The following is a 12145-nucleotide window of genomic DNA, read 5'->3' as shown; positions in this document are numbered from 1 at the left end:
TATCAAAATCTATTAAAATGATTTTATTCATTTGCAACCAATAGCACTATTGAAGAAAGTAATATTTTACGTTGTGTTAATATCATGAAATCCTGCATGTGTACAAATTGAAAGTATTCATGAAGCCACCTTTCATGTGCAAACTTTCAAGGCTTTGTAAGTGTGCAAATAAATTATAGAGGGCTGTTGTCTATACTGAGGCTTTTAATGATAATACTGATAATAATATATCTTATTAGTAATACTAATTTGTAAACAGTTTGTTTTGGCAAGCAAATATAATGTAATAAGAAAGAAATACATATTTCTTAAGTGTTAAAAAGTATGTAAGACATAATATGAAGCCAACCATTTGCAGAATACTTTTACAGGCTTTAGCCATGCTGTGGGCAGTTGTCTGTGGACACTGTGTATGATCTTCCATGTAAATTCTCAGTGTTCTGTTAACAGGTGCAGATTATCACCTTATGTTTTGCATGTTAGAGATCATGTGCAGTTACTGTGGAAAAGCTGAGACACGATTGATTTATATCTTAGCATGCTCTGCTATCCTGCTTGTTTATTTGTTGAATTGAGTACTGTCAGGACATATTTATTAAAAAAAAAAAAGACATTTTACTCCTCTTGCCACTTCTTCTGAGCTCATATGTCTCACTCTGCTTTTTTTTCCTACATAGGGGCATGAGTAGAATATCAGAACACTTTCATCCTTCCCATGCATATTTGTGTCAGAATTGTCAGCTCTTATTTCACTACTGATAGAAGGGACAAAAAGAAGCTAGGTAACATGCCTGGCTCCCCACAGCACCTGTTGAAGCCATCCTAGACTAGTACTGCAGTCAGTCATTGCAGCTTCATAAGCCTAAATGTGAGAGGAAGATGATGTTCTATATGGGGATGGTGAAATAAGTTAAGTATTGAAGCAAATGCAATTGGAAAAAACATCTGATAGTTGCTAGGATGCTGATGCTCTTTTTTTCTCTCTTTAACTTTGAAGGTAATCATGACTGTAGCAGAAGATTTGTTGTGCTCTGCTTCTCAGAACAGTCGCCTTTCAGTGCAGCGAACACAGGCTGGATGGCTGTTAATAGCAGCCCTCATGACATTAGGTAATAGCTGTGTACAATTTTACTTAAACTTAACTAAGTTGTTCTATGTAATAAGGCTGTTAGTTTCAAATTTATTATTAGATCATTGGAAACAATGTTCGAAAGGCAGCAACTGTTTCTTTTTCAAGGCTGGGCTGGATGTGGCTCTGGGCAGCCTGGTCTAATGGTTGGTGACCCTGCACCAATAGCAGAGGGGTTGAAACTCGATGATGATTGTGGTCCTTTTCAACCCAAGCCATTCTATGATTCTTTACTGTACTTTCTGATTAGTGATCAGGTTATTGATTCTAGAGTATGTTGTCAGTTTTGTTCATGTTTTTTCAGTCACCTGTTTTCAGCTATTATTTCTGCCAAACAGCTCCTAGAGTTCTCTGGGATTAAAGAAAACACACCTTATATATAAATGTATATCAAATGTTAGCTTTTCTGAACATTGCTATTGCATACTACATCTCTTTCATACTGGTGATCCACACAGTCTGTGCTTAGCAAGACGAAAGTCATAGTTGATGACCTACTAATAAATGGGTTGGTGGATGTGTAGTCATGTATGAACATGGAATATGAGGTAAATTTCCCAGCTATGAAGTGAGTAGGCTGGAAAAATGGCATAAAGATGTGTTTGCAGTTGTAATGATTTTGTGAACGTAGTGAAAAGAACCAAAGAGAACATAAGGATTTTTTTTGAGTCTTCACATTGGCATGACAGCTGTCAATACCTACAGGTCCTGCAGTTGTCCAATACCACCTTCCACGAATACTTTTACTGTGGAAGTGTGTCTTTCCATCATCTCCTAAGGACCTAGAAACTGAGAAGACAAGAGGAGATTCATTTACATGGCAAGTAACTCTGGAAGGCCGTGCTGGTGCTCTCTGTGGTGAGTTGAATGTACCATTCTTCATAGTTGGACTCGTAATTTGCTTTTCCTTCTGAAAGATCAAAAATACTCCATATTGCTTTTTTTTTTTTTCCCAATGAGTGATAGAGGATGCATTTGTCCCCCAACATTACAAGCTTGTGTGTGTGTGTGTGTGTGTGTGTGTATATATATATGTATATATATATATATGTGCATGTGTATTTACCTATGCATATCTGTGTATTCTTTCTACAACTACCTGAAGGGAGGTTGTGGCGAGATGGGGGTTGGCCTCTTCTCCCGTGTAACTAGTGACAGAACAAGAGGAAATGGCCTCAAGCTGTGCTAGGGAAGATTCAGGTTGGACGTTAGGGAAAACTTCTCCTAAAGAGTGATCAGGTCCTGGAACGGGCTGCCCAGGGAGGTGGTGGAGTCACTGTCACTGGAGGTGTTGAAGAAATGCAGAGATGTATCGAGGAACGTGGTTTAGTGGGAAATATTGGTGATAGGTGGATGGTTGGGCTTGGATGATTTTGGAAGTCCTTTCCAACCTTGGTGATTTTATGATTCCATGTGTGTTTCATAATGGTAAAAACAAACAAAAAAACCATATTGCGGGTAGAGCGTTTTTGCTTATGTTCTTCAATTCAGTTGACCAAGCTGTGAATGATATCAGGACTGCCTCTCTTTCTTAGCATGCATATCACAGTAACATCTGAGGACCCAAACCAGGATATGTTCTGTTGTCTTCACATTATTATATTTAGTGAACAACCAGTTCTGCTTCCAAACAGCTGACTTATTGTAAAATAGATTTAGTGTATCAGTCTAACAGATCTGCCAGAATGGGACGACTCTGGTAAAAATTACAATTTGGCTACTGTCTGGTAGGCTGCATTTTTTTCAGTGTGAAATATTGGGAATTTGGGTTTCTGAGACACTGTTTCACTGCTCTTGAAGTACTTAATGTGTTGCAGTCAAATTCTGGAGTACTATAGAGTCCTTTGCAAAGCAGAAGTGTGTTTCATAGTGTAGCAATCCCCTTTCTTTTACTGTTAAAATTCGTCAGAAAACGTGGAATTGAACATTAATTAGGTTACTTGTAAAATAAAATGAACATTTTACTACTTGTTTATTGTGGAAATAGGTCTTTTATGCTGTATATTTTCTAAGTACCTCTTGAAATAGTAATTCAACTTTAATTTTCTGTAGATAATAAATACTTAGGTACATGTTGTCTGTTTCTTAAAGCATAGTCATTAAGTGAAATTTAAAGAGGAAAGTAGCAATGTAAGCAGTAGGTAATCCAATCATCATACTTCTCCCTTATTTTTTTTTCCTTTATTGTTATTATTATCATGGAATTGAGTTTTATCCCGCAATTCAATTCATACCAAAAAGCAAAAAAATTTTAAGTGAGGTAATTATGCATTTTTTCCTGTGTATCTCACTTTAATTAAATTCTATTTCCTTTTTTAGCAATCAGAAGCTTCGTTTCCCACTGTGCTGGTCTTCTTACAGATGAAGTTCTTCAGAGACTTCTTCCTCCTCTCCCAAGTGCTGTTGATTTACTGACACAGTAAGTGTATCAAACTGTTAAATGAGATTCTGATTTTGAAAAGCTACAGAGGAATTCTCTTGCATTTCATTTGATGCGCTTTCTAAAGAACTTTCTTTTCGAAGCACAAAAATTAGAGCGTAGGATTTAGCAGTATAGCGGCTTTAGCTGACATAATAATGTGTATTGCAGATTCCAGTATCGTATAAAGAAATTAAGGGAAGAAGATATTATGTCCTTTTATTAAATTAATGCCTTTTTCCTGCTTCTTTTTTTAAAATCAAACTTGCACATTTGTTTGTATACATGGTCATTTTTTTTTAAATACAATAATACACTGGGACAAAAAGATTTGTAGGTAGTTATGTTTTATATTTACATTGACAGCTAAGCTGGAAGGATTTTGTAATTTAATTCTTGCATTATGTCACAGTAAGTAGTGATTTAATATGCTAAGCTCTACCTTGCTATGCTTTACCTTGCAGATATATCTGCAAAAAAGTTAGCTGTAATAAATACAGGTACAGTCAAGGACAATAGAAAACCCTATTTATTTCTCTAGTATTAAATTTGACGGGAAAGAAAGCAAATGTTAACTAAGAGGTTCTCTCAGATGATGTGAAATTGTTTAGCTTCTGCTATTGCTACTGCAAATCAAAACAGTATTTATAACACATATAGAAATTATTCAGTAGATTTTGGTACAAACAGAACCAGACTTAATAATCCTTGAGCTCTTAAACATCTCTAATGCACTTTTTATGTTTTAAGGCTTTCTTCAATCTCGAAGTCTTACGGAAATTCTTTAAAAACATCATCAACGGTTTACAGACATAAACTTTATGAATTACTGGCAGTATTGCCTCCAAAAATGTGTGAAGGTATGTATTCTTACAAAGAACACCCTTAGAGACACTATAGGCAGTTGTTTTAAATTTTTGTTCAACATATGTTCAGTTGGCAAGATTTGGTTTAACCTTTTCTAACACATTTTATTCCTTCTGCTTATATTTCATGAAACTGTAGTAGTGAAGTCACAATGATCTTGAAAAGCTAGTGTTTGTGATCATTTTTTCTCCTCTTCTTTTAGAAATATAGACTTCTGTGTTTCTTTTAGTTGAAACTTGAAGGTAGGCAACCTTGTGATTTTGAATTATTTGAGAAACGGACTTCCTTTGATACCTGTTTTACTTCCTTAATTCTTAACCCCAAAAATATAATTTCAGCATTGGCCAATTGAATGTGATCCACTGAAATAATTCAGTTGAACAGGCTTGCAGAATGCCTGAGATTGTAAGGGACATCTGGAGGTCATCTGTTCTAACCCCTGCTCAGGCAGGGAAACCTAGAGCAGGTTGTCCAGGACCATGTCCAGACAGATACATTAATCTCATCCTTTTCAAATTGATGGTGAAATGTTTGCTTTTAAAGAAAAATGTGAGGAACATCTGAGGACAGATTCACTGTTCTTTAGCAGAACATAATTTGCCATATTTAAAATCTAATTCTCCAATACAGTGACTAATAATAGATCAACTAAAACATTATTTTTTGCCATTTTAAAATTTTCATATGAATAGTTCATCACTGAGTGGACTGAAATAAGGAACCAGAGTGTTTGATAATTATGAAGTACAGGGTATTTCATCAGGACAGAGAGATGTGCCAGCCAGCCATTTAATTGATTGCATCCTCTATATCATGGAAGGAGTCCTTGCTCAGATAATCTGCTCCATCTAGTGGTAAATGTTCCACAAATTCTCATAAGGACGAATCCCTGATTTCTCTGCCTTAGAGCCCTTGTCACGTTTTAGGTCTGAGTGTAACAACTGTTATGTATATACTGTGTTTATGTATACACTGTGTGCGTAACATTTGTTTCTAAATTTAAGCTTAAAATACTGGGAGTGATGACTTCACACCTCAGAGCAAGTCTGTTCTTTTGTCCTTTTATTACAGGGGAGCAACATTTTATAGAATAGAAATATTTGAGGTTCAGGAGATTTAACAGTTCTTTGGTGTGAGATTTCTGCATATACACTACCTATTGAATTTTCTGTTTTGCAGAATGACTTGTAAAGCCTGAATCTTGTGACAGAGAGATCCTAGCTGAGAGTGCTATAATCTAGAGCCCATAAATAAAGTTTAAAATGTTTTTTTTTGGGGGGGGGAGGGGGTAGAGGGGAGGAGGTTGTGGGGTTTTTTTTAATAAATAAATAATAGCCTTAGAATCACAATACTAAATTAACAGATGTAGTTTAAGAGTTGTCCACCCATTTGTAACGCAGCAGTGTGGGGGCTGGGAAAATAAGGGAAAAATGCATATTGCAAGAGCCTGTTTTCAAGGTCTGTTATGTATTCTAGCCATGAAAGTATGCATCATTTTGAAATACTAAGTTTTTAAAGGGAAGGTTAAAAGTACTTTTCTTTACATAGTATTTCTAGTATGATAGCCTCCTGGGGAAACTGACTGTCTTTGCAAATACTAGAATTTTTAAAAATAAGTTATTGCGGAAAAAACATGGTTATGGAACCCAGCATGTGGTCTTCTATGTCTAGTGTTAGTTTTCCTAGTTAACTAGGAATACTAGTGGGTGTATTTTGTGTATTCATCCCTGCAAGCCTCTTTCTTAAGTCAAACCTTTAGATTTCTAAGGTCTATGATACTAGGATTTGTTTAGGCTCTGCTTGGTCCCTTCCTGTTTCCTGTCTTTACCAGTGATGTTTTTGTCTTGCTGCTTTCTGTTACTAGTAAGATCAAACAGAAGGCTTACTGTGAATGAGTCCTTTTCCCCACCTTTTGATTTAAAACCAGTCTTCCTTATCCTATCTCTATCAGACTGTGTAAAAAGTTGGTCTCCCTTCTGTTTATCATCTTCCTTTTAAGTACTGGAAGACTACAATGAGGTTTTTCTGGAGCCTTCTCCGAGATGAACAAGCCCAGCTCCCTCAGCCTTTCTTCATAGAAGAGGTGTTCCTACCCTCTTATTATTTTCAGATGTTTTTAATTTTGAATTATGTTGTGCCCGTGTTTCTAAGACTAAAACATTTATTTTATGTGAACTAATACAAATTATTTAATTGTTACAACATTCGATGTAAGCATTTCGCACCATTCAGTATCTTAAATTGTGTTTATTAGGTTTGCTGCTGTTTTCTGTTTTCTAAAATTAATGATTTTTGTCAGACAACTCATTAGGATTCCTTTCATTATTCAATTTTTTGTACTTGTCATGTTCTACTGTCTAAACCATAAAACAGAATACAAGCATCCACTTCTCTTTCCTAGTAGGATTAGATGAATAGCTAGAATGTTGGAACAGCATTCTTGCTCAAAATACTGAAGCGTTTTACTGGGATAGTATTATTTTGGATAATACTGGGATAGTATTATTTTGTATGTTAAGGGTGGCCAAGTGGATGGAACTAAAATAAATGTTTACTTGGTTAGGATAACTTGGATAAAAATGGCTGAATATCTTGATTAAATTGGATTCTGATACCTATTTTCAAAGGGGATTTTTCAGTTTTTCCTTGATTGTCCATAACAACTGTCATTGTTTTGATTCTCTATAACAACTCCTGAAAGAGCAGTTTCTAGTTGTTTTTAATTCGTTGGTTTTTGTTTAAAGGCTGAATTTCTGTTGCTTTGACACAGTAGCTGTGCATCTCAGAACATATTTGATATTGCTAACGTTTGAAAACTCTGATTTGAATTTTGGAAAAAAATTACATACTTGCTAATTGATCATAGAGGTAAAACAGAAGCAGCAGATAATGTGGCAACTGTCCTGTTCCTAAAATAAATCCCTCACGATTTGCTTTGTGAATACAAACTCCTGAAATATCAGAGAACAGTCCACAACTTGGTTGGTTACTGTATTTATACTGTATTTATAAATGTTTTTAAATGGTGTCTGCTTGCCAAGTCCAAGTATTCCTTGGTTATTTATCACATTCCACAGCATTAATTTTCAGGAAATTTGTAGTTGAAATACGCCTGTCCTTCTATCTTTCTTTCTAGACTTTAACTGTCAATGTAACTACCTAGTGGTGCTTTGCCTTCTGTAAAGAACTCAGTTTTACATCTTCTAGATTACTGTAAGCACTGAGTTTATCTCAAGCAGTGCTCTTTGTTTCCTCTGTAGCAAGAAGGTGTTCTTCAGTTAACTATTTGAGAACTCCATAAGAACGTTACATGGATATTGCTATTTTAAGTATAAATATCTTCATGCTCACAAAGTTTCACATTGCAAGTAATTAACAAAATTTTAAAAATACTTTCCATTTAAAGGAAGCTTCCATGCTGTTCTGAAAGAGTTGGTGGTGGACTTAACTATACCAGATAGCCAGTTTGATGCCTCTACATTCTTGCTTCCACCCCTTTGTCATGAGGATGATCTCCTTTTACTCGGTCCCTTACTGCAGGAGACTGACCACCGATTTATTGAAGAGCAGGTACTTCTAGTATACTGGTATATTGTATACTGGCAGTATTGTATTTTCATTTGGTTCTACTTATTTAGGTCAGTGCTGGTTATGACTTGATCACTTGTATCCTTACAGCTCCTTTTAGGTAACAACATAGCTGGAGGCAGCCTGGAATACGACCCTTACTCAATATATGAGAAACTTACAAAACGTGATTCAGTTCCTAAACCACTACCTCCCACATTGTCTGTGATCAGTGCAGCAACTGCTCTTTTTGGAGTTATATTTTGCCATATAGCAGAAACTCAGAGGTAATGTAGTAACTTTAACCATTGGGAGATTTGGGGGATGCTGAAATGTGGTCAGTGTACTTGAGATCAAACAGTAGAAAACAATTCTAAGTCAGTTATGAAAAGTGGATTCCACGAACCACGTGAATAAAATCATTTGGACGAGAAAATTAGTAGTTGTTCTATTTGAAGTTGCTCAAAAGACACATGCAGAAGTAGGTTACTATAATCATGTTTGTAGTAGAGAGCTATACCACTTGAAGGAAAATGCTCTGAACTTAATACTTTATTTTGTTTGACCTCACTCTCTCAATAAATGAAAAACATTAAATTATTAAAAATGAAAAGCTGAATTAGTTTTTTTTTTAATTCTGTGAGGTATTTTTCTGTTTTTGTTTAAGGCTCCAAGTGTTAGAACAGTTGTTGAATTCTATAAAGCAAACAAAAGGATCACGACAGCAAATAGTGCAATTAAATGTTGTGTCAGCCTTTTCTACGTCTTTAAAGGTAAGTCTCCTTTGTTTCCCTCTCTTTCCCTTCCTCTCCGTTTCTAAAACATTGCATCCTTTCATTCAAACCTGTCTATGTAGACATTCTTATTTTGATTCAGCATCAAGGTAAAAACCAGTTCTGCTGTTTTCCATGGCAATATTTGTATTTGTAATATATTCCCTACGTGCTACAGAGTCATAGTTAATTTTCTTCTGTTTTTTAAGATTAAAAGATAATGACAAAAATTTGTAGTATACTACAGTCTACGCTACTGTAATTCAAATAGAGAAGGAGAAATTATGTTTCAGTCATTCCGGTCTGTATCACTATTTCCTCTCAGATTTCTTACTGTAGGGAAAAAAAAGTAAAGATTGGTTAAAAAAAAAAACCTCTGAACTGTTTGTCATTTTTTGCCTTTCCCTGATACTTTATATGTATTTTCCTCTATTCATGTGCCATTTTCATTCTTTCCTTCTTAGATTTTTTCCAAACTAAAAATGTTTTCATGGCAGGCAAGACCTTTTGTAGTGCAGTATTATATTTCTGCAAATTTAATATGCAATTTAGACAACTGCTCTATTTTTTGCTTTTTTTCTTTTCCTTTTTTTGGACTGAAATTCTTCTGTATGCTATCAGAATTTTTTATTTGTTATTTTCTGAATTTTATGCTAGTGGGCTGGTTTATTGCATTCTACTGCAAACCGCCCATTACTTTTTAAATATCAGAATGTTGATACTATAATGCTGTGGTGTGATGTATGCTTATCTGGACTTAGAATTCTAATTCTTGAAGAGCAAATAAAAATTGAGGAACTCCACAAATAAGATGTAAAAGAAATCAAATTCCTTCTTCAGATCTTGTAATTTTTGCATGACTGACAGAAAAACATTCTGATTACTGTACTACCTAGAAGTTTGATATATCTGCTATCTATTTTTAGCACTTGGCTAACTGCAAGGGAAGTTTAGGTCCAGAAGAAGTTAGAAGATCTGCCCTGACATTGGTACTGGGTGCCTTGGAAAGCAATAATCCACTTCTAAGGTGTGCTGCTGCAGAGTGTTGGGCCAGGTTGGCTCAGGTGGTTTCTGACAGTGCCTTTACTGCTGGATTAGCACAAGTTAGTTTTGACAAGTAAGTTCAAAGAAGTATAGTAAATTTTTGTTTGAGTTCATAAAAACACTTAAGAAATATACCTGGCCCCCAGTATGATAATAATTTAAAGAAAAGTAGTAAAAGCTGGTTTCCTTGATGTTACTTCAAAAATGAACAAGAAAAAGCAGTTTGATTTCTGCATGCAGCTGTTAGTTTTTCTGTTCTTTAAGATTGTAGTCTTAAGTAAGCACATAGGCTTTCAGATAAGTTAAATGGCCTATTGTCCTAGCGACATTAGTTAAGTATGTCTAAAATGTTTTTGGTACTTCTTTCAGATGATAGATGATTAACTTACTGTTTTAGCAGTATAACAATGTCTAATCAGGTGTTTTATTATGTACTAGAATTTTCATTTGTAGTTGTGCTTGTGTAATATCAGTCTGGGTGATAACACTGACAGCCTTCTTTCTCTATAACTAATAGGCTAAAATCTGCTAGAGATGTGGTATCAAGAACAGGCCATTCTTTGGCACTGGGATGTCTGTATAGATACCTAGGAGGAATAGGTTCTACTCAGCACCTGAATGCATGTGTTGGAATCCTTTATACTTTATCTCAGGACAGTACTTCTCCTGATGTACAGGTACTTGTCACTTACCTAAAAATGTCACGGTACAAATTAACTGATTTATATTCTAGCATAAATGTTCTTTCTTATAACATTTCAGAACGCATTAGATGTATTTCACAGGTGATGTGGAGTAATAAAGGCAATGAAAATAGCCCATGCTCAAAATCTACCTTCAAAACAAGACTTAGGATGAGATAAGAGAGGTTCTTATTTTGATGAACAATGAGACTGATAAGGCTAAACTACATCGTCTTTATAAACAATATCTGTTGTTTTAGGAATTGATTAATTCTGTATTCACCATATCTTGACCTCGACCAGATGGTACCTGTTTTTTTCTGTTCTTGTCAGTTTTTGTCTCTGTTCCAAAATGTGCCTCACACAATTTTTCCATGAACGCATATGTAGTAAATAACAGGGTTTTGAAGCCTGAATGCTATAGAACTTGGTCAGTATAGTTCTTTGAGTAAGGCAAGATGTTCTGAAGATTAGTTCAAATGATTTCTCTGTGGCTGAAACTGCTTTCTATCAGAATACTTTTAAGACACACAGCGCATATTATATGTGTTTGTATAAATCGTTTGTATAAATCGAATATTTTTAACCTTGTCTACAAGGTTACTCAGAGTAGCACTATATGTTGACATGAAACAGATTTAGTCTGTTATTTTGCACCAGTAGCCGAAATGTTGTTTCAACCACTTTGTTATATTAACTTTGGTAACTATTGTTCTTGTGCATGGGATGATAAAATGTTTTACAAACAGTGTGTCTGAGGAATAATATTCACTAATAAATTAATTTACTATTAATTTATTTTTTTAATAAGCAAGGACAATTTTAAAGCAGTTCTTTCATTGCATAATAGAGTTCCTGTATTAGTTCCTAATATATATATATATATAAATTGAATTTCTTTGAACTATCAAATTTTTAAAAGATTTTGATTGTTATATGTATGTTGCATGATTGCTCCTTTTATTTTATAGGCATGGGCACTACACTCTCTGTCACTGATAGTAGATCTAGCTGGCCCCTTGTACCATGTGCATGTGGAACCTACCTTATCTCTTGTTCTCATGTTGTTGCTGACTGTGCCTCCTACATACACTGAAGTTCACCAAAGCCTTGGTCGCTGTTTAAATGCACTTATTACCACTCTGGGCCCTGAATTGCAAGGTAAGCAAGGTACAATATTGTCAGTTTTTTTGGTTTAGCAACAAAATTATTAAACATTATTTGAATCACAGAATGGTCTGGGTTGGAAGGGACCTCAAGGATCATAAATCTCCAACCCCCCTGCCGGGCAGGGCCACCAACCTCCCTGTTTATTAGACCAGGTTGCCCAGGGCCCCATCCAACCTGGCCTTGAGTGCTTCCAGGGACGGGGCATCCACAACCTCTCTGGGCAGCCCGTTCCAGCACCTCACCACTCTCCTGGTAAAGAACTTCCCCCTAACATCCAACCTAAATCTTCCCTCTTTCAAGTTAAAATAATTCCCCCTTGTCCTGCTAGATATGCTTTTGAAGTGTTTTTTTTATTATTATTTGAATGTATAATTAAAATCTAATATGCAAATAAGCACATATTGAGTTTTTTCTTTCTTGTGAGACAGTATTCCACAGGCTATAAGCTTATGCAATCAAGATGACTACTGGTCTTCCAAAAACAGTGGTTTTT

The 12145-nt window shown here is 35.3% G+C and overlaps 1 protein-coding gene across 13 annotated transcripts in view; it reads left to right on the top strand.

Moving 5' to 3' along the window:
• Positions 1-12145, top strand: part of HEATR5A (HEAT repeat containing 5A) — a 60692-nt gene that overhangs the window by 27584 nt on the left and 20963 nt on the right. For all 13 annotated transcript variants that reach the window (XM_040702164.2, XM_046942481.1, XM_015287627.4 and 10 more), the window contains exons 12-21: positions 998-1109; positions 1835-1987; positions 3449-3548; positions 4299-4408; positions 7822-7985; positions 8094-8269; positions 8650-8755; positions 9682-9872; positions 10317-10476; positions 11454-11643. In XM_040702164.2, coding sequence (XP_040558098.1) covers positions 998-1109; positions 1835-1987; positions 3449-3548; positions 4299-4408; positions 7822-7985; positions 8094-8269; positions 8650-8755; positions 9682-9872; positions 10317-10476; positions 11454-11643 — 1462 coding nt within the window. The remainder of the gene's footprint in view (positions 1-997; positions 1110-1834; positions 1988-3448; positions 3549-4298; positions 4409-7821; positions 7986-8093; positions 8270-8649; positions 8756-9681; positions 9873-10316; positions 10477-11453; positions 11644-12145) is intronic.

Source organism: Gallus gallus, chromosome 5 (genome assembly GCF_016699485.2).
Source record: "Gallus gallus isolate bGalGal1 chromosome 5, bGalGal1.mat.broiler.GRCg7b, whole genome shotgun sequence".
NCBI lineage: Eukaryota > Metazoa > Chordata > Aves > Galliformes > Phasianidae > Gallus > Gallus gallus.
This window is presented reverse-complemented; position numbering and strand designations above follow the sequence as displayed.